Source organism: Ammodytes marinus (assembly GCF_949987685.1).
Source record: "Ammodytes marinus genome assembly, chromosome: 16".
Classification (NCBI taxonomy): Eukaryota; Metazoa; Chordata; class Actinopteri; order Uranoscopiformes; family Ammodytidae; genus Ammodytes; species Ammodytes marinus.
This window is the reverse complement of record NC_137220.1, coordinates 11,630,686-11,657,960: the sequence shown is the minus strand read 5'-3', so window position 1 is coordinate 11,657,960 and position 27,275 is coordinate 11,630,686. Positions and strand designations below refer to the sequence as shown.

At 43.3% G+C, this 27,275-nt stretch overlaps 1 protein-coding gene across 1 annotated transcript; it reads right to left on the bottom strand.

Moving 5' to 3' along the window:
- On the bottom strand, positions 1–27,275 carry vat1 (vesicle amine transport 1). Its single transcript, XM_080044049.1, has 6 exons — positions 26,621–27,275; positions 19,900–20,107; positions 8,377–8,547; positions 6,615–6,704; positions 3,903–4,144; positions 1–280 (listed from the first exon to the last, which is right to left on the bottom strand). The coding sequence occupies exons 1-6, from the start codon at positions 27,053–27,055 to the stop codon at positions 32–34; spliced, it is 1,395 nt and encodes a 464-aa protein (XP_079900175.1). The 5' UTR covers positions 27,056–27,275; the 3' UTR covers positions 1–31.

Below are 27,275 nucleotides of genomic sequence, written 5' to 3'. Positions count from 1 at the left end.
TCCCAGGACACAAACTTCCCCGCTGGTCTGCTCACTTCTCCTCCTTCTTGGGCTCTTCCTTCTTCTCTTCCTCTTTCTTGGGCTCCTCTTTCTTCTTCTCCTCCTTCTTGCCATCGTCCTTCTTCTTCTCCTCCTTCTTCTTGTCCTCTTTCTTCTTCTCCTCTTTCTTGTCCTCCTTCTTGGCCTCCTCTTTCTTCTCCTCCTCAGGCATGGGCTCCGTGGTGAGGATCACTTTGCCGATGTTGTTCCTCTCCTGCATTTTCCTCATGGCGTCGCCAACCTGGATGGAGAGATAAAAAGAAGGGAGATAGTAACATAACGAGGGAAAACTAAAAGATGCACTATGCAGTTCAAGGGGAGAGAGGGTTGGTTTACATTTGCAGGGTCGGCTGTTAGTTTACAAAACCTATTTTCATCACATATTGAATCATTCTATAATCATAAATCAAAACAAAATTATTTAGAGGCACCTGGAACAAAACACCAGGAGGGAATACTGTTTGTTCAGTTGTGAGAATAAAGCTTAGAAAATGTTCCCTTCTCTGACAGAGCACAAGCTACATAGTGTTCCTTAAGGGGGGGGGGGGGGTGAAAGGAGGGCAAGGAAGATTTTAAATACACCTGTCATTGAGTAAAATCTATTGCAGAAGTCACCAGTTTCTCCTCCTCCAACACATATCCACAGCAACACAAGCCTCCTTCTATGCCACTAATCTTCTGTTTTGTCAAACAGTGGAGATAAATGTTAAAGGCTTGCACTCTTCAAATCTAACTTTAATATGTAGCATATGAGAAACTACATTTGTTTATATCTGAGACTTTAATCATCTTTGAGGGTAAATGAGAAAGTGTTGCAGCTGCAGAAACAATGTAAAATAACGGATAAAAGAAGGATAACAAAATAATTTAAAGGAATAACATGTACTTCAAACACTTACTTTCAATATCTGAATGTGTTAATGAATACATTCTAGTTAACTATTAATTAAATACAGGCACAAACAAGAAAGAACGAGTTTGTTTTTCTTTCTTTGTACCATTTCATCTAATATCCCAAAGCTACAGAACAACACATTTATCCTAATCCGAAAATAGTGTCACCTCTCTACTTCATCATTGGTCCTTTAAATTTGTTAATAAAAGGTGGAGCCACTGAAGAAAAGTGTATGCTATGTAAACGGGCTTGGTCCGAGTCACCGTAGTTATAGAAACAATGCTATCGATATAGGCTAAGATTCATTGCTACAAAAATACAGGTAGCATGTGTTTTTAGTAGTAGCCTTCTGTAGCAAGTGTGACAATAAATAGGGTTTTAAGCCAAATACTTATCAGAGCCAAAGTATCAGTAGCCTATAGATAGCCTAATATTTTTGCTATCTTCCAGGGGTTGGTCTGAGTCACTTTGTTTACAGAGCCTAGGCTGTATATTAACACCAACTTTTTTTCAGGGCATACAATGTACATGCCGGTAGCGAATCGTAAGGAGATATTCACAGATGTTGAAAAAATATTTTTTTATTACAAGCATTCTCCGATCTCCGGAATCGAGGACTACACCTTTAATTCTCAGGACACAGCACTTCTTGAATTAAATAGTGATACATTTAGAAGTGGCTTATCTGATGTTGATCATGGAAGATCTTTTTACATAACATTCATAATTTTCTTTGAGTAAATTAAAAACATTTGTGGAACTATTACATATTTTTTGTGACATAAAGCTTAATTTATTACAGCTAACCAATCATTTTACTGTTGGAGGCGGACGCTCATGTGTCGACAACCAATCAACCAAACCCAACCCTCCAACGATGGATCGTCCCATGGACTGTCAGTCGTAATGACGAGAGCCAGACCGGCCACACCCTCCGTTTGACCAGAGACCTCTGTCCACTGTCTGTTCCTACTGCCTCCATCGCCTGCACATCCCTCCCTCCCTCCCTCCCTCTCTCCATCCCTCCCTCCCTCTTCGCGCAAGGCAGGCAGAACACCTAACGACCAATGCCACGGCAACAGGGCCATCTCCTAGCAACGTAAAGCCTGGCTTATACGTGGCCCTGACGACTCAGTCACATGGGAAGGGGGGAGTGTGTGGGAGTTTAAAGTGAAAGTGTGTGTGTGTGTGTGTGGGGGGGGGGGGGGGTGGGCAAATGCAGCAACTGGTGTCCTTCAGATCAGGAGCATAGCTACCTCGCAGAAAGTGAAAGGGAGGGAGGGGTTACTCCGGGAATCATAAGGCTCAGTTTCATTGTGAATGAAAGTCACAGTGAGAGCGACTGAGGCTAGTTTTTGATGATTCCACCCTCTTCCATCCTTTCCTCTCCTCCAAGATCTGTCAAACTCTCTGGTTTCCCCAGGGCATTTCAGACTGGAGTCTAGCTATTTATGGCCACAGTCAGACATGACCATTATCATGGGTATCAATGCAGACGTAGAAAATGAACCAAAAGGGAAAAAAACACAGGCGGAAGGCATAATGCTAATTTCCAAATTACTGTCCAAGAATGTTTATTGATTATTGGAAAAACAAAGAGTGATAATGGAGGAAGGGCTCTGAGATGGATGAGGTCAGGGCGTGGCATCCGTCCTCGACTTGTAGTAATCCATCATTTATCTGATTAACAATCGCCAAAGCAGCTTTTTTGTCTTTAATGCCTTAATGATTTTTTTTTAATGTATTTCAATTTTATCTCACGCTCTGTTATTCTGTGTGCCAGAATGCCAAAGGCACATTTCCATTTCATGTAATGGAATGGACAATAAAGTTTTCTTTTTATCTTACACTTAAACCTGTGCACGCCCTACCTCTTCAAGCTAGATAAAGATATACCTTCTTCTCTCATCCCCAGGCTGCTTCCATGTCTCTTTCTCATACATCAGGGCCCCTCCCTAAGACAGACGCACACTCTGACCAAAGGATGTCACCATAGCAACAAGAGAGAAAAAAGCACAAAAAAAAGAAGAAGATGCACTGTGAGGATAGGAGAGGATACAGGGAAAATTGAGCGAGACAGAGAGAGAGAGAGAGAGAGAGAGAGAGAGAGAGAGAGAGAGAGAGAGAGAGAGAGAGAGGAGTCAATAAGCTAAAGACGAAGAGAAATATATGAAAGAGTGGACAGATGGAGAGGCAGAGAAAGAGCGTCAGATGGCAGTGAAAGACAGCGGGCCAAAACGCTGACCAACTCGGACTTTGACAACAGAGGATGTCAGCCTGTGAATCGCCTCGTTCTCTTTCCGTGTTTTTTTCACACTCTGTCTCAATTCATATCTGTTAGCAGTCCTAATTTTGTGTCAGCAACAGTCCGAGTCTGTCTGTCTGTCTGTCTGAGTGAGTTACGCTTGGGGAGGCACATACAGTACAGTGCTTCTTGTGGACAAACTTGGCCTGTCGAATGTCCATCCCTCATTGAATCTGAGCCACACCCAGCCTCTGCGTATACCGCGGCTAAAGCCTGCACAAACAAAGCCATCCTGGCATTCACATGAATCCTGGGTGACCGGGTTATAAGCACACAGCGGAAAAAATAGAGGTAATTCAGGTGTAAATGCACCCATGTCACAGACTATAGGCTAACAAGGATGCTTTTGGTCTACTAGTCTCTTCTGGTCGATTTTAAGATGTTTTGGCAATTTTGCTTTCATAACAGGTCTTCTTTAACACAATATAATAGGAAATGTTTTGGTACATGTATATACAGTATGTATATTTGATATACTGTTTGTCCTCTCAATTGATGTTGTTCACAAATCCTGTGAATCAATAGTGCAGTCACGCTTACTGATTTTACAACACTATACCTGCTGCCTCCTGAGATATTAAATGGATCGTGCCAATCATTGATTTCAGGGCAAATACAGAAGAACATTTTCAATCCGCACACAAGAAGTAAAGGGTGACCGACCTGCTCAAGGTGCCAGGTAGAGTCAATGTGTGGCTTGATCTTGTCCTGCTTGTAGAGATCCAGCACTATGTTCATGGTCTGGTTGATGAGCTCCGTCTCCCCATCCAGGTAGCCCAGGTGGAAGCCGCACACAGACTTGTTCCCCTGGATCAGGCTGAGTGTGTGGATGGAGAACTGATGGTACCAGTTCTTGGCCACGGCGAGAAGGTTCTTCTTCTGGCCAGCTAGCATGTTAGATGTACCTGGCAGAGATGTAGGGAGAAAGAATCTCAATTTATACTCCGAAGTCCAAAGAAGAGTTTGTTAGGGTTTGTGTGTGTGTGTGTGTGTGTGTGTGTGTGTGTGTGTGTGTGTGTGTGTGTGTGTGTGTGTGTGTGTGTGTGTGTGTGTGTGTGTGTGTGTGTGTGTGTGTGTGTGTGTGTGTGTGTGATTGATTTACAGAACTGTTTAGACGTCTGGGGCATTTTCTATTAAATTATCTGCCCACTCTTTCTCTTTTGCTCTGACTGTCCCCACTTTGCCGTCACCTAATTGTCAAACTTTTCTCGTTTAGTGGAGAAACAATCGCTGGAATTTTTAAATGGACAGGAAATGGGTTAACAGAATTTGGATAATGGAATCCTTTAAGTCATTTAAAAATGCCAAACCTTTGCTGGTTCCAGCTTCCAAAACGTGCAGCTTTGCCACATTCTCAGTTTTATAACCTTTAACATTGAAAATCTTAAGAGTTTTTGTATAATATTGTTCAATTTTAGTCAACAGTTGAACTGACTTCTGTCCATATAAAGTACATCCAAGTAAAAAAAACAAATAAAGTAAAATAATAAATAAATAAAGCCCCACATGGATGAAATGCATAGTTCTGTATCCACTTGTTTGCAAGCAAGAGGTTCAATTTTTTATTTTTTTAATTTTTGGTTGAAAAAAGCAACAAAAAAAACGTAGGCTTTGGAGAAGTCTCATTTCTTCACTTTCCCGGCCAAAACAATTACTGACAAAAATAAGATCCTAAATAATCATTTGGAAAAACGTCAAAGGTGCTACCAGGTGCCCCCTATACTCGTTAGTTCTGTTTTCTATCTTCACTCCACCTCTCTTTCTCTATACAATCACACTCTCACCTACGCCTTCCATCCTGAAAACCTCTTCAACAATTCAGCTCTCACTGTCACCACATCCCCTTCCTATGCCCTCCTCCTGTGTTCACACAGCCTCCCATGCTACCAATGTCTATGTGTGTGTCTCTCTCTATGGGGGAAACAGGGGACACAAAGCGTGCTCTGAGAGAAGAGAGGGACCAGGGCCGCTACATTCAGACACATTCCAGGTTTTCGTGTGGATAGAACGCCCATTGTTCCACCACCACACATACTTCTGATACGCTGGAAGAGGAGCAGGCAGCACGAAGGGACCGGCTAGGGGGGGTTCTGTAGGGGTAAGAGAGGTGGTGAACCCAACGGGTGAGGGTGGGGAGAGGACCATGCCTGGTAGTGGGTTTTCGTAGCAGCATGCTAAAGGCAAGGCCCTGTTCTCCATGGATGCCGACCCCGCCCACTGTCGCATGCACGCTGGCTTCAGATTGGCATCGCAACAGAGCAAAGCGTAAAAGGCCCCTTCCCACGGATGACACACAGCACACTGAGGACACGGCCTGCTACAGAGAGGTCACACTGCCCACCAGGAAGCAGCTTTCCTCTTTGGCAAGTGTGGAAAGCATTTTTGAATGTGCTGTGTTGATTTACTTAACAGTTATAGGCCAGGATCCCAGGAAGCTTATACGAGAATAAAGAAGTCCCAAAATGATTGAATTTGCAGCTGCCAAGTTTTTGTGATTTTTGGCTGTTAAAAGAGCCTACAAGGAACTCTTCAATGTTTATGAAACAGTGTCATTTTTCCTCTGATGATTATATATGACCTGTAACAGCGAACAAGACCATCAGTGAAAAGTAATTATTAATGCCTTTTCTTGGGTACGATTCTGCGACACGCATACCAGAAAAGGCTCTCTTTCCTGAACGGTAGGCCTACTAAATAAAAATGTACTTTGCTTCACCATCGTCATGTTACCATTATCAAACTTACATAGTCATAGACTGTAAATACATAACCTCATCAGGATGCATCTTGAGGTCTCTCTTTCACTTCCTTCCTAAACTAGTATATGCACCACTGGCACACGCTAGCAAAGATCTTTATAACAGCCGTCTCTGGTGTGATAAAAACACTACCACTTTCGTCCAAAGAGGTAATTAAAATTTTAAAAACAAAGTAAGTAGTAAACTAACTAATAAGTAAAATAATATTTAAAAATACAAGAAAGCTATAGAAATTGCCACATATAACTTGGAGATAAATAGGATAAATAGTAAATGAGTTCAGTAAGAGTAAAGATGAGTTTAGAGATTCCATGGGTATGGGTATTTCTGTCCCCTGCTAGCTTGCGCTGGTAGCTAGCCATGACATTAACAATGAATGAGTTAACCTTTGTGCTTCCTAACCTGCTGTGCAGCGCTGCCAACAAGCCTTTATAACACATGTTTGGTTAAAGGCATTATATAAGAAGGTGTGATAAATATAACAGTGAATAATCTGGAGGAGCTTGGATGATGATACAGCTGGAGAAGTCTTCACCATCATATGTAGAAGAAGCACATTTCTTGAGGGGGTTGAGGCTTCATTATTATTTGACTTTGGCTCATAAACATGGCTTACCATAAGTGATAAGTTTTCCCATAGGCTTCAGCAGATTGTAGGCCTTATGGGTGTCTGATCCTCCGAGAGGGTCCAGTACGATGTCCAGACCTGGAGCAGAAGAAGAGAGAAGAAGTGGTCAATTATCATCAGTGTGAATACAGTAAGAGCAGCCTGCCAAGTCTCCTCAGCCGCCCTCTCCGCATGCCACAGTTCACTAGGAGTACTACACTAGGAGAAGCGAGCGCAGCCAAGTTTTGGCATATTTACATGAAGAGGAACCCAGACGTGCGCCAAGAGAGGAGAGGAGGAGTGGACGTTGGGATCCTAATCCTACTTGTTTTATGTTTTCTCATTCTTGTCACTGATAAGACCAGAGGACTAAAATGCCTCTCTGTCTATGTCTATGCCTTTCCTAAATGGAGAGGGAAACTAACCCACCTCTTCACAGACGGTAAAGCATAGCAACCTAACTACGAAGGTTTCTCTGTGGCTTTGGCCTTAAAGCCCCTGTAAACCGGAATGCACAAAATCCTTCTAACTATGGAACTTGGGGAGATGGTTGCATGATAGTCAGCATCGGAAAAATAATTAGGCATATTTATCAATCCAAATGAATGATATTGTCATTTAAGTATGATTAACTTCCCAGAAATCCGGTTTAGATGAGGCGGGCAATGCTCTGGTTCTTATTACACAATACGATTTTTGCAAAAGTTTATCGAGACACCCACCTTTGATATCATATATTGATTTTGACTATTTTAGACCAGGTTTCCAGAGGCTTTAATGATGTCCCTTTGTGCCAGAGGGGACTCCTCGAATTGGGCTATACCCCTTCTTGCTTCATTAAACCCAGCTTCCATTGATGGTGGGAGGCTCACAGCATGGGCTCCGTCTTGACCACAGCCCAGATGAATTGACAGTGAGCCGAAGACAGAGTGAAAGGTAGCAGGCAGGGCTGCACATCGATCCAGGCTTCTAATTAGATACATTCTGTCTAAAGTGTCAGCTCTCGCTCTCTTCCTATCCGTCACTGTAATGTCGGCCTGTCTCGCCCCACGCCACAAAGAACACAGATGAGTTGGAGAGGGGACTATGAAATGAGCCTCTGGCATAATAACAGTCTCTCCATCCTGCTGGGAACACAGCAGTAGGCGATAGAAAAAAAAACTAAACAGGAACTGGACGTTGTTTCATGTTGCTGAAAAGCAGCGATTTGTGTGCCCCCTCTTAGCGAGCTAGGCTAGGGACACATCTACATAAAACACTGTGCATGCAATATTGATAGCGATAAGAATCCCAACAGTTGCTGCTTAGTGAAACAAGATTGCTTAGTGGGAAAGATGACTCTCCCTACATGCTGTCAGTCTAGCGTACGTGGAAGCCAGCTCTGCTGAGAATTGTCTCTTTAGAAGATCAACAAAGTAAATGAAAATGTATCATCTCACTGTGAGTCTGTTTTTCAATACTGACCAACAACTGCTGTGCATTTGCTCAGGAATAACAATGTCCATTAGCCTACTGTAATGCTCGGGCACAGGTGCACCTAAAACATTTAATTCAAAAGGTGATTCATTACACATAAAGGGAAATATTTCATGTCTTTTTTTGTTAAAATTTTGATTATTATGGCTAGCAGCTCATGAAATTCTAAAACCCAGTAGGCTATGCACCTGTAGATGATTTGAACTGGTTAATTTACTTTATATTTCCACTCTTTACACACACAAAGTCCCAATTTAGATTAGTACTCCCAGTGCAGATGGCCCAAGTTCCTCACCTTTGGGACTGATCTTGCGGACTTCCTCCACATAGTCCTTGGTGCGATAGTCGATGGGATGCGTGACTCCGCCCTGGCTGATGGTCTCGTGCTTGCTGGCCGATGCCGTGCCGAACACAGTCACCTCCTTCACTGTTTTGCACAGCTGAGTGGCAGCAATGCCCACACCACCTGACGGAAAAGGGGCAAGGGTTCATAAAGAGTTGAGATTTTGTGGAATAAATATCGATTTCAGGACAACTTGTGATGGATTCTACTGCATGGATTCAAGCGTAACCGAATAAAAGGCAACACAAAGGACACAGTGAACAGAACAGTCGCTGAAGGCAACCAAGAATTCCCATTCGAAGCGTATTTTATTTGGCAGGTAAATGTGATTTGTCCCAATCAGGCCAGTCAATAACAGCGTATCGTGTTTTTGCTCAAGGGGTATGTAACGAGCGCATTAAACAAAATTACATTATACCGATGGCCCTGGGGAGAATAGACACCCACACACAGATGCACACACACAAACATCCAAATTTTGGAGAAGGTCGCCATTGTAGCTCAAATGACACATCTAATTTTCTGGCGTCCCCTTACTGAGGACAACCTGTCTAAAATTCCACAAGACAAAAAATCTAGCTGAGGGATCAGTTTTGTTAAGAAAGGAGGGCTGGAAAACATTCTATCTACAAATTACACAAACACTGCTCTTTACCACCTGAAAAACAAAAAGTGCTTTGTGGTACGAGATAACTTTTCAAAGACAAAGTGCTGTGAGACTGTGTGCTGCGGTGGACGTTCAGGATATCTGTGTTTGTGTTCACTGTATTTGAAAGTGTGTACATAGTTGTGGCAAATGCCTCAGCCAATGTTTGCGAACGTAGCCAGGGCAAGAAGTAATAGGTTACTGATAAGCAGTGGCTTGTTTGAAATGGAGGTTGACTTGAGGACTTGAACTGAAATGCATCCACAAAGGTCATGTATGCCTGAATGAGTTAAGAGCATGTCTTATCTGATACCAGAGAATAAAGCAGCACAAAGCCACACGTACATTCAAAACAATGTTTAATGGCATAGCTGAGCGGCCAAACTGCTGGACAGTTTGAATAAAATGAATGATAAAAATCATGGTTAGTTTGCTGAAATAAGCAACCAAACCCAAACATTTAATATTTAATAAGAACACACAGTGAAATAATCAGAGATGCAGGAAGATGCATGAGAAAGCATGTGCACATTTGATGAGACTTGTGCAATAATAAGCAAAGAGGAAGACAAACTCCTTGAATCTATTAGATTTCCGATTACATCATGCGGAATAACAAATGTATGAAAATCCTTCTCTCTTCTTTCTCTCTTTCACTGAAAAAAAGAAAGAACGTGCGCACACTCTCACAAATGACACATATTATAACCAGTTGTAAGTTGCACAATTTCCATGTCTAATGTCTAGCCTTGCTTTTAACTGAGTGACAAAACAATGCATTTTAGGAAAACCCATTTGGTATATACATTTTTATTGTAAGACAATCAAAACTCGATAGTTAATTTGGACAAATACGCACATCGCCTATAATCTATTTTGTGTATGCTCAACTAGACCAGTAATTGTACAGCCATTTCATTCGTGAAGTTTATTCTCTGATGTTTCATTGCATATGATATAATCAAGATATCTTAAAGTCAAAATAATGACGTCTATATATCTTTTATGTGGGTATAAACTTGTGCATTTGATTACACTGTATCATGCTCCTCTGGTCCGCTCCTCATCTCGGGCATAAAAATCCCCACTTGAATAGCACAATTTCCTCAACGACATCCTGGCAGTCTCTGAGGCAGCACTATCACATAAAAACAGCACTGACGCTGGCCAAAGAAAACAAACTAAGCTGTAATGATGAGATCAATGTGCCCAATCAAATTATCCTCTTAGTTCATTTCTGACCAGGAATGGCTCAGTATGAAAACGAAAAAGAAAAGGTTCATTTCAGAGCATTTTATTCCCAAAGGGCTTTGCTACAGAAAGTGGTCTCTTGATATTCAAATGGCAAAAAAAAACATTTAAATATAATTTGAATTTCTGTGGAAAGACCAAAAACATTTTTGATTTTCATCTGAGAGCTCACTGTGAGAGATGAATGAATGGCTCTGCACTACTATAATCACGCCTGCTGACACAGAGGGGGGGAATTGATGAGAAAACAAATTCAAGGCTGTATCCGTTGTGGATGTGAGTGTTGTTGCCGCTGCTTTATAACAAGCACCATCTCTCGTTGTCCTCAGCCAGACACCACAAGTTTGCGTTGCCAAGGAAACCTCTGCCAAATTGCCAGCAATGACTGAGCAAAGGGAGCCATTTTGTTTTATTGACTGCTCTTCCTTTGGGCATATGAGAGATTCACACAGAAGGAGTTTGATGCCAAATCACCTCAAATCATCAGTTTATAATCAACAGGCTGGGTCTGGGTCATACTTTCCTCTTTGAATAGCCAGCCACCTGAAAGTATGTGTCAAGGTTTTTGTATGTTCAGGAGTAATTCAGAGGCAAATTAAAGGGAAGTGGTCGTATGCTGTAGTGATATGTGTAACAAATGTACTCATCATATTTTTTCACATAAAACACTAGCAAATGTGCATCAGTTTGTCTTTGACACAACGAGTAACTGAGGCAGGAGGAAAGAGAGAGAGAGAGAGATAGAAAAAGTGAGAAAATGTTGAATATGCATTGTCTGAGTGGGGGTTAAGAGCTGCTTCAACAAATGGCTCAGTCACATAGTAGCAACCCTCAGATACAGGCGTGAAAAAAAAGTGTCAGACGCGATGATGCATCCATTAATCCACACGCATTTACAGCCAGACACTCACGTATTAATATTTAACTAGCGCTGCTGTCATAAACACAGTGATTCCCCCTTGTGTTTCCGCTTCGTCAGGTCAGTGAGAAAAAAGGAAAAAAACAACCTTCATTCCTGACACAAGTAAGTTGGTCTCGTTATTCACTCTCTAATCAGGCCTCAAGCCATTACATTGATGACAATATAACCATAATTTTTTTTTTATTAAATCTGATATCTTTGTTGCTCATAATTCAGGTTAGAATATGCATTTTCCAGTCATAGAAATATAATGCCCACAGACAGGGAGGGATCAGGTACCTGTCTCTGAATCTCCTGAGAACAAACTCCTGATCTCCCATCACAAGACTGCTGAGCTATGCCAGGAGGCCCCTTGCTGCCTCTCTCACACACACACACACACACACACACACACACACACACACACACACACACACACACACACACACACACACACACACACACACACACACACACACACACACACACACACACACACACACACACACACACACACACACACACACACACACACACACACACACACACACACACACACACACACACACACACACAAACAAAGGAGAGAGGAGCGCGGCTGTGCAGCCTTGAACAGACCTGACTGGCTGCTGGTATCAGCTAATCTTCACAAATATGCACAGAGATTAAAATTTTAAAAAAAAATTTAACCCTCTGCAGTTCCCATTGTTTCTGTGGCTTCCCATACTTTATCCTTCTATCACTTCTTCAGACTCAAATGGTCTCTCTTAGTGTGGGATTGAGTGTGATTCAAGACCATCCACCTTACAAGAGAAAACATAGCGAGCAAATCTTTGCAGATTATTTAATTTTCGTCAAGATTCTATTTTATTGTTCACACTTGTAAGTTTGGAGACGTCAAAAAGCTAACAGGACACACAGCAGGGTTTTGTCTTCCGCTCTGTATCGTTACGTACGTGCATCTTGGCACCCATTGCACTTGGCTTCCATAACATGACTGTTAGGAGCGACGAGAGGAATTTTCCCCAAAACACAGTGGAATCCAGGCTGACACTGAGGCCACTGTTATTGCTTCCACACCCAGAGTTGGACAGCAGGGGTGCCTGAGGACATCAGAAATATTTTTCAGATTGACAAAAAAAAAAATGGGATGGATAGCAAGTCTGCCTGGTTTCGGATTAATGCATCTCTCGAGCTATGACAGCCATGACAGCTCATGTGTCAAGTCTGTCAAAACATAAAAATGATCTCACATCAGAGCATCCCTTAACTGTGTGAGTCAGGGTTTTATCTCAGGTGTGAGTCTGGGGACTGACTGGAGGTGGCCATATGGCTACTGTCAACACCAGAGAGAGATGCCTGGTGGTCCCTGCGCTGCTGTTGTTTTTCGTGTTCAATTTCTCCTGCATTTATTTCCACATTTCCTCAAGGACTCTCGTCTTCCTTAACCTATCATTAGCCTGTGGCAGTAGCATGAAATACAAACGTGGACCAGAAGAATTTTTCTTCTTACCCAAAACTGGCTGTGTGGCTGCGTTACAACATCAACAAGCCGAAACCAAATAAATGAACTTTTTATTGCTACTCTCTACATTACAGAGTTCAGATATGGGTCCCTGTAACGGCGATAGGAGCTGCGGTCGGCTGTTTGTGAACGTGTACTCTTGAGGTATTACTCTGCATTATCTAACCTCAGTGTTTTTATACTTGGATGACTGTAAGTGTGTGTGGTTGTTTGTGCGTTTCTGTGTGTGTGTGTGTGTGTGTGTGTGTGTGTGTGTGTGTGTGGGGTTGTTTGTGTGTTTCTGTGTGTGTGTGTGTGTGTGTGTGTGTGTGTGTGTGTGTGTGTGGGTGTGCATGCTCTGTGGGCTCGAGGAGCAGTTTAATGTTCTCTCTCTCTGATAGTGCAGTTCTCTGTGTGCAGCAGAGAGGAAGCCCATCTTTAGTTTCTGGGTGAGTGAATTAAAAAAACATCCTTTGCTGGTGCGTGGAGGTGGTCCCTGTGATATCCTGAGTTTCGAATTCTCACACTGCAAACTAACAAAACACAAGACGATATTAATAATATGCATAGACATATTTTGAACACACACACACACACACACACACACACACACACACACACACACACACACACACACACACACACACACACACACACACACACACACACACACACACACACACACACACACACACACACACACACACACACACACACACACACACACACACACACACACACACACACACACACACACACACACACACACACACACACACACACACACACACACACACACACACACACACACACACGTGTCCTGACGAAGTTTTCACATACACCTGTGACTGTGTGTGGTGGTTAGGGTGGGGGGTGGGTGGATGGGGTCACTTGTTAACGGCTGCGGCGGTGAGAGCGCGAGCGAGCGATGTGATTGGTTGGTTCAGGTTGGAGGTTGCCCTGGTTTCCCTCTCCTATCAGTGCAGTTGATCTGCCGCCAGCGATGCCAGGGCCCGGGGAACACAGAGACGGTTCAACCACGCAGCCCCAGTCTCCTGCTTAGTGGTCAGACTGAATTAGCATTCTCTAAACTAGGGTAAGACCTCCAGAGCAGACACACTGCGAAGGAGGAGTAGAGAGGAAACCATTTTCAAGGCACTTTCATAATTTTTTTTTATCATGGCTCCCAGGAACAATGGGTCTATATGGGAGATGTAACTATGCTTGAGGTAAGCAAGGGACTGCAGGAGAATAATGAATGAGAAAAATAGGCTTGGGGAGAGTCCTGGGTGAAATAACACGCATACAAATCTATATATTAGCGCATAGCTCACATGTTTCTAGTGAACATCCAACCTAAAAAGTATTTATGCCACTCATTTTTCAATCCCATCTGCACACTATGTTGCTGAGGACTCACATGCCAAAGGCTCTGCCTGCAGGTCTGACAGCAGTTGTGAAGTTCTACACCAAGATGGTGCTCTCATTCAGAGATCCATCCACCTGCTATACTTGCTTTAAGCATTTGCAGTAAACTTATTTCAACACTGCACCTTTCTAAGAGTGTGGCACAGAGATGCTAGAGAGTATTTTTGTTTCAGATGTAAAAGTCCTGTACTTTTTTTGCATAGACAATGCTACTTAAATAAGTGGGAAATTATGCTGGTTAGTAGAAAATGAGCAACTGCATAAGAAAATATATTTTTTTATCTAAAAAAGCCAGTAAGTCAAAGCAAGGACCAGGTCTAGTAGAAACCTGAGTTTCAAGATACAGCTCAAATCAAATGCCCTTTAGAATACTGTAGAGAATATTTAACATTGAACCATGAGGTGTGTCATTAAAAGGAAAACTTTCAAACAGGAATTTAAAGAGGTAAAAATGACATTCCAGAACCTGCAGCTCAACTCTATAGACTCCATTAACAAGGATTTAACTCAGCTGTGTGACCGCTGTCACCCATCACTCTCAAGGTTGTATATTGAGGAAACAGGCAGCAGCTGGACACATCAAATGTTCCCAGATATTCCTCCGTGTAACCTGGTGTAACTCTATCCATCACACAGACACTCCAGCAAGACCCAGCTGCAAAAGGATGGAAGCCACCGTAATTGGATGGTGGGAAAAAGTACGAGGTTTAATAACAGTCTGCTTAAAGAGCGCAGAGGACGTGTGGAATCCAACACACAAAACCTCAAACTCACTGCTGTCGAGCTTTATGAGAAGAGGTGATTGATAGCATATGCTCTTTATAGTTTCACCTTACCGTGCTATTAGTGAGGATATCTTTTTTAGTAGTAAAGAGAAACTGCAGTTGGTTATTGAAACATAAAATCTGGCCGCGTTGATGCTAAAATGTCATTCTTGACACACACACAGTGGGGGGACGTGACTGAGTTCATGACGCCAAATTATCAGATTAATTTGATGACACAGGATCCTGCGACACCGCCCAATTCATATTATGCATTCCACAGCTGCGACACAATGTGCGACACTTGACGTTGACCTGTAGTCACTCGAGAAGAACAGGGGTGGACGTCATTCATTGGAAAGCAGTGATAGCCCCATATGTATGCAGGAATGTGTAGAGTGGGTGTAGTAGCCTAGTGGTGGGGTGGCTTGGCTCGGGTTCATAAACATTAGGACCAGTTCAGGGTGAGGTCAGAGGAAAAGGGCTGTTGGCCGGGCCACAAGTGGAGTGAAGACCTGCGAGATACAGAACATCCAAAATGTCGCTGAGCCTCCCTCCACCCAAAAGCCCTCGTGGGGAAAACAAAAATGGGAAACGTGCGCACGCTCCTCGATGACAAGGATTGCAGGACGGATATGGCCAGGTCATTCCGAGGGAGGATGAGGTTGTGGAGGGGGGAGCGGGAACGGAGGATGCAGATGTGGCTGTCAGAGGCACGATGGGAGGAAATACAACAAGCTATTGTTTGGAGAGAGAGAGAAAGGACAGGAGCGGAACCCACGAGAGAAGCAGCTGAGGACTATTCACCACAGAGTTGACTTACTATTCACACACACACACACACACACACACACACACACACACACACACACACACACACACACACACACACACACACACACACACACACACACACACACACACACACACACACACACACACACACACACACACACACACACACACACACACACACACACACACACACACACACACACACACACACACACACACACACACACACACACACACACACACACACACAAAGGCATGACAGGCTGATGGAGTGTAAGCAGCACCAGTCTGCACTGGTCATCTGAGCGTGGTGGGTATAAAGGTCACCAAACGTTTGAGGAAGTGATGCTCTTTATGGAGAGCACTCGATGAGTTGATGTGGCATTAGTGGCAAACTAGGAACAATGGAAAAAGCAAAAGGACAAAGGGAGAAAACCTATCATCCCTCTGTAAAGGCCCTCGCTGCACAGTTCTATAGGTTAAATAGTGAATGAACTAAATATTATACAACAGTGATGGTAGCAGGCTAGCTCACAGGGTGCTGGCCAAATACTGTATATTAGGTGCTGGACAACAATTGTGAGCAATTTAGGGTTCAATGTCTTTCTTAATAAGGTTGTATTTCCATACCTTTTGAAGATGAAGTTATCGAGCATTATTAATTTTAGTATTTAATTTAGAATGAACCATCTGTTTAGCTGTGTGTATGTTGCACTACGGGCGTCAGAGACCAGGTAATCTAAAACTAATTGAAAGGAGGAGGATTGTTTCTCTTAATGTGATTCAATCAGTGGATTATATCCTTATAAGAGAATAAACAGATCGAGATCAACTGAGGATGAACCCCCCCCCCCCAGGCATTTATTAAAAAGATGCTTTGATCAGATAATTTGATTTCAGTCGAAGCAGAAGAGGCTGCTCTGTCTGCTGTCATACCAAGCTGTTGTTCTAAAATGGGCCTTGCCGTTATTATGTTTTGAGCCTGAGCATTTTGTTACATTATCGACCAATTATTACATTTTGGGGGATATCTCATTTTTAAACTACATTTTTGGGTCGTTGTTACATTTCTGGCTCTTACAAGGCCTTCGATAACAATGACACTGGTTTCAATGGTAGTGTACTATGTGACCAAGGGGTAAACACTGCTACTATGTCACATACACGCTCACTATGTTATCATTGCTCAACATAAACTGATCCAGTAGGAATGCAGTTGAGTTGTGCAGGCATGTCTCATGTCTGTCACACAAAACCACTGCTGTTTTACTTGGATCTGTGACTTTATATGCGATCATCAGCTGCACAGTCTTGTGAGACAGCCTGACGAGGTGAAGAAAGCATTGAACCGCATGCTAACACTGTGTGGTCAAAATCTTGGGTTCACTGGAGCTGTGGGCAGGTTCGAGTTGTACTTGTTTAATTTATTTTTTCATAATCAAAATACAATCCATGCTCTGTTATCTGATGTATTGCTTAGAATTGATTTTTCTTCTCTTAATTCTGGGGAAAACATTGAACACGGGAAACAGGGAATGTTATTCTACATAATGGTGTTCTACATTTTCAAGTGATACATTACAGTCAAGGCATGGGTTAGACATTAAGTCAGTAATCTCAAAGTAATTGCAGGTAATCAAAGTACATTGCTGAGGATGGATAATACCTTCAGTGTTTCCCATAAGGAAAGATGTTGGGAAAAATCGGATTTATTCTGACATTTGAAAAGCCAGAATCAGTGAGTGCTTGGTTTTTTGCTTGATAAATGACTAATGATTAAGGGATTATTGAACATTTTTGTAGATACATTTTCTGTCAAGGAAAGGACTGGAAGATTAAATAGATGAATGAGTATTTTCAACAATACATTGATCTAGCCAGTTCCAGTATTGGAGTAGATTTAAGACGGAATATATGACACCACCCTGTCCGCAATTTCCTTCATAATATTAAAAAAATATATCAGGCTTGGGGAGACATGCAAAACAGAAAAACACAATCTCTTTCTCTCATACATCAGAGAATATCAGGGGCAATTTTTGAGATACTCAGTTGAGTATCCCCCCTCCCCCTGCCCCCCTCCACACTTCCAGCACCATGTGAGCCGTGCAGTCCCACCACAACACATAGAGAGGGTGTTAAGATATGGAAGGGCACATCTCTCACTCTGGTAACACCTTTTTTTCTCGCTCACAGAAGGTACAACTATCATGTCTTCTGCTTTTAACAACAAGGCTTTAAAAGGTCCCGATGGAGCCGCGCAGTACAGTACAATAATGATTTACACATGTGAAGAATGACAAGAGTGCAGCGAAGCAGACCGCTAAAGCAAATGTTTTTGTCATGGCCTCATAGTAATCTTGCTTTTAAAAAATCCTGATGTACGGACAGCTGGCGGGGCCGAGACATGGCAGCCTGCCCCGGGAAACCAGAGACGCCGCCTCAAACCCAACCAGTGGGGAAAAAGTGTCTTGGGCCACACTTCCACAGCATTCCTCCAACGGCAAACACACACTGAACTGAAAACCCCTCGGGCAAGATGTGTGTGTGTGTGTGTGTGTGTGTGTGTGTGTGTGTGTGTGTGTGTGTGTGTGTGTGTGTGTGTGTGTGACATCAGCCAGATGATATGGTTGAACGTAAACATTTGGGATTCCTCTGTGGACCACCAATCCCACCACAACTATGAATCTATTAGCTGTCATTCAGCTCTGAGGACTCAGAACAGTTTAAAGCTATAGTGCGTAACTTATGTCGCTGAAAGGAATTCTGAGAAATTACAACAACTTCTACATGAGGTAAGCCTTTGGTGGATTTTATAACTTCTGCTGTACGTCCAGGTTTTTTCACAGAAGTAGAAGAATCAACTACTGGATTATTTATTGGTCGCTTCTTGGTATTTTTCTGAGCGCTTGTGCCAGCGTCAGGGGACGACACCAGCCATACTGAGAAACAACATTTTTTATGGAGCTGCCTTGTGGGCTTTGTCAACTTTATGTCAACTCATATGGCGATGGCCTGAATGTAACCAACATTCCTTCACATGAAAAAGTTATGCACTGTAGCTTTAATGATTACCTTACAACTCCATTAATTTTCTTGTTTTACTGTGTTAATGCCAAACGGATACATCCACTACTTGGGCTGGCAGGTCCCCAGAGCTCATGTTTTTGTCTCTCGGATGAAAAAATAGGCTCAGGTATTTTGTGCTTATATCTCTACCACACCCCAAAAAAACAATGTCCCAGATGCAGAGGGATCCCATGGTGACTCCCGAGCGAGGAAGGAGAGGAAAAGTGATAGCTTTGCACCGGCCGATATAGGGAACAACGCGCAGAGAGAATAATTTCTTTTGGCAAATAATAATGCACTCTCCTTCTCTCCAGCTGGCCTGATTGTGTAAGCACAACAGAATTAAAAATGCTCTCTGGGCTCAGTGCATAACACACCCCAAAACAGGTGCTTTTTTACTCCCTCAATCCCCATCTTTTATTTTCAACCCACCCACCCACTCACGCCGACCCCTGACCCTTGCAGCAGTGCAGGTGTTAGGTGGCAGGTGCTCCAGTCAGTGTTACAGGGTGCAACACACAGTCGGAGCCATTTCTCATACAAATGAACATTGGGACCCTCCCCAGCGAGACATTATTCATATAGAAAAAGAAATGCATTAAACAGGCGGTGCAGAGAAAGGAAGAAGTCCACTACAATAAAACATTCAAAGGCGTTTCCTCAACGCCATAATAAAACATTTGCATCTTTGTGTTGAGCTTCTGCAGAGAGTTTCAAAATGATTCTCATCATTTGTGACCAATACTGAATATACATCAGTTAGCAGCGTTCAGGGCTATAGGCTGAGATCAGACCCATTAAATGTGTCTTTCAGTCTCATGATTACAACATGAATCTACTGGTATATTGGAACTTTGAGTCACTGACAGTTTTCACATATACTAAGACAGCAAACGGGGTCGAAACAATGTTAGCTTTAGTTTGCGAATGAATTATTAATGCATTTATAATGAACTCAACCATCATCGGAATGAATGGCCTTTTCATGGAGAGTGATGCATCCATTCCAAACCTATAATTGACATTATAAAAGGCTTTGTGTGTGCTGATCTACACTGTGTGAAATGGATTTTTTTTCTGTATTATTATTTTATGTACAGTATGTGTATCTATTTACCTGCAGCGGCGTGAATGAGAACGCTCTGGTTGGGCCGCAGGTTGCCGAAGTCAAACAGCATCATGTAGGCGGTGATGTAGTTGACGGGGAGCGCTGCAGCCTCCTCAAAGCTCATGCCCTCGGGGATGAGGAAGGTGTGGGTCGCTGGAACCACCGCCACCTCCTGCCACAGGCCAGAACGGCTCAGCACCATCACCTTATCCCCAACCTGGAACAGACACATAATTACTTAAAGGAGAAGTGCGTATAATTGATTGCCCGTTTTTCAGAACAGACTTAAATAACATTCATATATGTTTTAAATAATGTTTAATTGCTTGAAAATATTTTTTTTTTCTCACAACGAGCCTTTTCGATCTACATAACAGTGGGGCTAGCCACCATGGAATCTGCCGTTTGGCACTGCCATGATTCTACAGTAGCACAGAATGGACAAACTTATTGGCCATATGCATTTTTAAAGTGAGTGTCCTGGGGAAATGCACTTGTTGGAAGACGAAGAAGAAGTACTGTAGGATGAATAACTAAATACATCAGCGTCGCATTCTAGAACTTTCACCGCTATATGCCTTTTGAATCAGCCGAAATGGCATTGTGTAACCAATTTTACAACTGTTTCCGTATTGACTTTTTAGAGAGGGCTCGTTTTTCAGGTCGAATGCCTCAGGATGGCTGCCAAAGTATGAGAGCCGTTTTCCTATTTGTAATGTGGTGGCTCGTGGACATGTAAAAATCTGTGGTCTGTTTGATTTCTAATTGTTGAGCTTTCAGAGTTACAGCAGCAGAGCCACAAAAGGGAAAAACTCAAAGAAGATGAGAAGCACAGAGAAAGTTCTGCTCTGAATAAAACAAGCACTGCCGGCGTGCTAAGTGTGTGGCTTAAAGGAATATCGTAAGAGATTTTTTCAGAATTTTTTAAGCAAAAATTTGACTTCAATGGAAACGTAAGAATTGCTCTGTGTGTGACGTAGATGTGTCTTTCCCAGCCCCTCTCCTGGAAGTCAGGAAGCCAAAGGCGTCGCGCCACACTCACTATCTTGCCATGTTTTTGCTCCCAAACTATCCTTATCGGGATCCTCCGATTCACAGCCGTCTCTTCCCAGAAGGACGAGGCCTCGATATAAACCCTCAGCCAATCAGGAGAGCCCACTCAAGGGACACAGGAAACAGAGAGGACTGCTGCATTATAACTCTCTTCCTGTTTTCTTCCTCCCCCTTATCCACCCCTCTCTCAACACAATCCCCCCCCCCCTCACCAACACACACACACACAGACATTAACACACATACACACAGGTTTGTACGGCTATACTTGTGAGGACACCTCGTTGACATAATGCATTCCCTAGCACCTAACCCTAACCTTGTCCATCACAACTAAATGCCTAACCCCAACCGCCACACTAACCCTAAAACAATTCTAACCTAAAACTTAAAACCTATAGTTGTACTCGTAACCCTCAAAGAGCCCTTTAAAAGGCCTGTCCTAAGAAGCAAGATTTCCCAAAAACGTCCCCATTCCTAAGGTCTAAAACTCAAATTGGATCTCACAAAACAGGTTGTACGCACGCACGCACACGCACCCACCCACACACACACACACACACACACCCACAGCCTCGTTTCCACTTTCCTCACTTCTTTCTCTTTCGCTTCCTGACTCCTTTTGCCTGATATACAACTTTAGAACATCTTCCTTCCCCTTCTCATCCTGTCTGCGTCTAGCGGTCTAGCCACCTTCTTCGACGCTCTCTCTCTCTCTTTCCTAAACTATTTCTACATCCTTCCACCATCTCATTCCATATCCCGATCCTATTTCTATGCTATTTTTTTGAGGAGTGTCACACTGTCCCGTATCCACCTCATCAGCGGGAATGGACAGGACAATGGGACCCCATCTTCTCCCCTGGCCTCTCTCCACTCATCAGAGTCCCTGCCAGGATTCTTCCCCATGGCTGAGCATAAGACAAGCTCTGCTCTCCTCCTGGGAACAAACCCTCTCCACCCGGGGCCCTCTCTCACTAATGGTCTGGAGGGAGCCATGCGTCTCTCGCTGTCTATCCGCTCCAATTAAGAGAGAGAGAGAGAGAGAGAGATCGCCCTCTTTTTTTATTTCAGTTGTCATACTCGCCGCATCTTTCTGTTCGGAGGTCCACTCATTTGGTTTATTGTCAAAATAGACTTTTAGCTTTCTTTTCTCCACCATTGGCTACTTTCAATTTCCTTCCCATTTTGTTATTCATGCTGCTGACTCTAGGCAAGGCAATTTATTTGTATAGCACACTTCATACACGGATGCAATTCAAAGTTATCTACAGAGGAGTCAAAACAAGAAGACAGAAACCTATTGCAATTGGACTACAATTAAAGAAAAGTACAAAAAAATATAAAAAACACACTACAGTAAGATGATTAAAAATGAAAAAGAAATCCAATAATATAGACACCTTTACACATACTCTCTCTCCCATCTCCATCTCAGCTCTTCCCGTTTTTTTATGACTTCAAACTCATTGGCCTCGCTGCCCTGCTGGTTTAATTGGGGGTACAGAGCAGCACAAATCGATAGATGGGGGAGTTCAGGCTTTTTTATTACAGGAAACACACACACACACATATATATATATATATATGTGTGTGTGTGTGTGTGTGTGTGTGTGTGTATATATATGTGTCGACTAACACGTAGCATTCAGACGCATCTGCAGCTATTCTTCGGCGCCCACACAAAGCTTGTGAGTTACTGTCAGCCACACCGAATCTGGGCAGGAACATTCAAGGCCAAGCGACCGGGCCTTGTGACAGTTCTGTTTCAACATCTTCAACACTCTGACAAACACACACACACACGCACACACACACGCACACACACTTGCACTTCCTTTCTCAGCCCTCATGCCACTGCATCCAAATGTAGTCACAGTTGGGGTCAAGAGTGCGGGGGCGCTGAACAAAGACACTTCCAGTTAACTGTATATGAAAGGACTTAATCGTACGGTGATTCAATTTCGGGGTATGCAGGGCCTCACGGTCAGCTGCTTGGAGGCTCTGAGCTCAGCAAAAAATTATCAGGGAAAAGAAAATGGGCAAAACAAAATGTCTGATACATTGTTCCCGAGTCAGGTCCAGGGTGAAAGACGAAGGTTGAATGTTAACTCCCACACACATAAAAGGCCTTCATGAATACGCGTAAATGTAATTAAAAGGAAACATAATATCCGCCTGGTGTCAGCGTAGGTGTTATTGTGCTTTAACACGGTTTGTATGATGCTATGATAAAGGCCACGCCTTGCTTAGATACTGCTAAATATGTGACAGTCACTTGACTGCACTTCTGATCATGCAAATCAGCATACCATGCTACAAAAATAACATCTTCTCCTTTCCTGTTTTTGCATTCTGGTTAAAATTAGAAGCCCTGATGCAACTCTACAATTTCACTCTCAAAAAATGTCAGACTTTAGCAAGGAAAACCATGTTGCATGAGCTTGAGGTGGGGGATACTAAATATGAGATCTCAGATTCTTTAAACTATAGCATCTAACAGTGAACAGTATGTTGCTGAAGATGCCATTTCTTATAGGTTTTACCTTGTGTTTGTATTATTAAAACCTATGCAATACATTGACTAAAAGAAAGGACAAGTATATGGTGAAAGAGCAGCATGGGGAGACGTTATAGATGTCCTAAAAAAGCAGAAAGGGAGAGAGCATGGCTACATAAAGGGAAGGGCGGTATGATAGAGGGATCCACTGACGTTATGATCGAAAGAGGGCGAATTAAGAGATTAAGAAGGAGAGATAGATAGAGGGAAGGATGGAGGAAATACCAGACTGACAATGTGGGCCAGAGGGAGGTAATTGAGAACATCTGGGTCAGATCCTGCTAAAACTCACCGAGGGAGAGCATGACAAACTAAAATAAAAAAAAAAAAAAAAAAAAAAAGAAGAAGAAAGAAAAAGAAGCAGTGCGGGAGAAAAAAAATGCTGATGTTTGGTGTCATGGGAGCTTTGGTGTGTTTTTTGGATATTTCCTCTCTCCTCCCCCCTTGCTTACTCACTGTCCCGTAAGTCGTCTGAGGTCATTTCGGGTGAGGGCACTCACTGTAGTATTACTTCATTGTCCCTCTCAAGGGGATGCTCATTTTGAAGCGGTTATTGGAATACAATGGGAGGTACCACAGTAATAAATACATAATTAATACATGCAAAAAACACAATAGAGAGAAAACCAAAGCCAAAGACCTCAGTGCTAGAGGGCAGCAATGGAAGTGAAAGTGCATTTTTCAAGACCTTTGACAAAATAGCCAACGTCTTGTATCTGTGTGGGAAAGCAATGCACTTACATTAGAGAACACAAGGTTCAGCACTATGTCGAAATGTCAGCAGGATAGAAATTAAAAATCAATCACAGTTTACTTTACTAGGCACCTTATGTTTATGTTGCATTATCTAATTAAATGGCATGAACGCGTGCACACAGCACAATGGGGAGCAGCACACTATCAGACACACCCATTGTTGTATGTCTTTGTGAGCATCCATGCACGATGTGGGTGTGTATGTGTGTGTGTGTGTGTGTGTGTGTATGTGAGTGAGGGAAACAGAGATAGATAGTCAGACAGATTGAGCTCCTCTGTGAGTGATGATCCTCCCAAAAAATTCTGTGCCATCAGGGTCAGCACATTCCCACTGAGTTAGATGCCAACTGATCTCCATCCATTAAAAGGATTGGCTCTTAATTCTATAAGATACAGGATGCAAGGGGATGTGGGAGTGTGAGGCACTTGATGATAATATGTGTATGTGTGTATGTGTGTGTGTGTGTGTGTGTGTGTGTGTGTGTGTGTGTGTGTGTGGACAGCACGACCTTTAAATCCAATCTACATGACTGACAATGTGGAAAGAAGCTATAAAGTATTTTAGAAACAGAGAGGTCTTAACCTTTATAATGTCTGCGTAGCTATTGGCTGACCGATCACCAATCACATCCCTGTTACTCCTGCATGGACCCCCTGCCCCCCATTTTGACTTACTCTTGGCAGACATGTGTGTGCCACTCCCAGATGTACTGATTCTGAACTTGCATCACACATGAGATCAAATAGGTGTTATCTAGATATTAAACCACTTATGTTAGAAAATGTGGTTTACAACAAATAGCGTGAGTCATCACTGCTTTCATTGGCTTTACGAAGGCGTTGACATGCAGCCATGGAGACAGACATGCAGGCCTGTTAATCGTCATGTAACGTAAGAAAGTGAGAGATTATTCTATTTCAATCACCACGTCATTCATTGTGGCTGAACATAAAATACATCTGTTTTTATTGACTTGGCTTCATTGTCTGAGAGCGCGCGGGATTTAACTTTAATCTTGAAATATTGATGGCAATAAATATTTTCTGACCACAACAGAGTTTAGGCTTTCTGTTGCACAAAGAGGGTGAGCAATTTATTTTTCCCATTTCTTTCACCACGCTGTCTGTCTGATGCGTCGCGCCTCGCCCTTTCCGCACGGTGAGTCTGTGCGCCACCGTCTCTCCCGGTAACAAAAGGCGTCGGTGACTTCGGTCTCAGCCACACCGTAGTCAAGTCAGCCATATTAACAGCGGTGGCATCTGGCAATCGCCTCCAAAATAAAATCCCGTTGTGAACATTTTGCAAGCAAAGTTGAGTAGGGAGTGGTGCATAAAATGTAGACCAAAGTGGCGTTTTTCTTCACAAAAAATTGTATTTGTGAAGTTTAATTTAGAGCCATTACGTCTAAACATGATAGACACTATCACATAGGCCTAGCCTACTGTACATGGCCTAATCATGGCTGTATTATATTCAAACATGCTTTACACGAACATCCTTCCTTCTTGAGTGATAGCCTACATTTCATATCTTGAAGGCATATACAGCCTATTCTTGTAAAAGAAAACTCAGGGGACTGATCAACGCTTTAATTTCTAAGGCAGAGCAGTTTCATTTCCGGTCTCATTGTGTCTCTTGCTGACTTGACGCACCTCTCCGCTCCTTGGCACACAATCAAAGCGCAGTAGACTACGCCAAGTGCTTGCACGGGCTGGAAACTTAAGTACCCTATCCCTTGGATATGCATGTGTTCAATTAGGACGCGCATGTTGCGTATGAACAGTAAATCCATCTTTATCTCAGTAGCTTTGTTTTCTAGGCCTACTGGAAATTGCTCAAGTGCGTACAGACAGCGGTGCGCGCCAGGGAGACAAGAGGGGCGACGCCTGCTTCTGCCTTCATTGTACTCAACTCAACTCGTGTCGTTTACACACTTTGGCTTCTTGCACGAATATTAAATAGCCCACCATATGAACACTCCAACATGCTGTTGCGTTGCTTTCTACTTTGAGACAACCCATGCTCCCACCTTTACACAAGTGGGTGGATGGATGACAGCCAACATGACAGCTCAAAGTAGTCCACAGCCCTTTATTTGTCACTAGTATTGTGTTAAAAACCTGACCCAATAGCATATGAGCTACACATTGATCAGGTCATGAAACTGTTTCAAACAGCAGCAGCACCACTCTTAGAGCATTGAGCACAACCTGACACGCCCATATAGCCTACTCTGATGCTTTTCTGCACCAAAAACCAAGCAAGACACATTTTCATCACTTAAACACTATAGAACACAAACAATAAAGTAACACCTTAATCGAGAAAAGAAGAAAGCCAAGAGGGCGCGGTATGCTTACTTTTCTGTCCGTCACTTCCTCGCCCACCGCCTCCACCACCCCGGAGCACTCCATGCCCGGGGTGACCGGCGGGGACGGCAGCCGGTCGTACAGCCCCTGGCGAGCCATCAGGTCGGCGAAGTTCAGACCACATGCCTTGACCCGCACCATCAGCTCGCCCGCCTTGAGCACCGGCTTGCCCTTCTTCACCTGCAGCTTGACTTTATCATAGCCCCCGTAGCCCGTGAGCACCAGGGCGCGGTAGGAGAACGTGTCTTCCTCGGTGGTGGTCGCCGGAGTGGTGGCCGCTGCGTCGGCGGTGGCGGCGGTGGCATCCGCGGTGGTTGGGGAATCCGTCTTGGGAGGCTCGGGTTTGGGCTCCTCGGCGGGTTTGGTCTCCTGCTTCTGGTCCACGGCGTTTGGCTGCTGCTGGGCAGGTGCGTCCTCTCCAGACATTGTGCAAAGGGAGTGTGTTGTGAGACAAGTGATGAGAAAGTCTAGAAAATCACTTAAAAGCTTTTTTTTTAACGTATTGTGCTGTTGTTTGTTGCCGTGGATGGGCTTAGTATGATTCGCTTGTCTTGCAAATAAAAAGAAAATTGTGAGAATCAGAGCTTCTTTCTTTCAGCAGTCTTGCATGGAGACTCAAACCCCGACAGAGTGGGCTGCTGCTCAG

Coding starts and splice junctions, on each gene's coding strand:
- vat1 (XM_080044049.1), bottom strand. CDS start 27,055: ATGTCTGGAGAGGACGCACCTGCCCAGCAGCAGCCAAACGCCGTGGAC. Junction 20,108..26,620: donor AGGAAGTGACGGACAGAAAA/GTAAGCATACCG, acceptor TGTCTGTTCCAG/GTTGGGGATAAGGTGATGGT. Junction 4,145..6,614: donor GGGAAAACTTATCACTTATG/GTAAGCCATGTT, acceptor CATCTCTGCCAG/GTACATCTAACATGCTAGCT.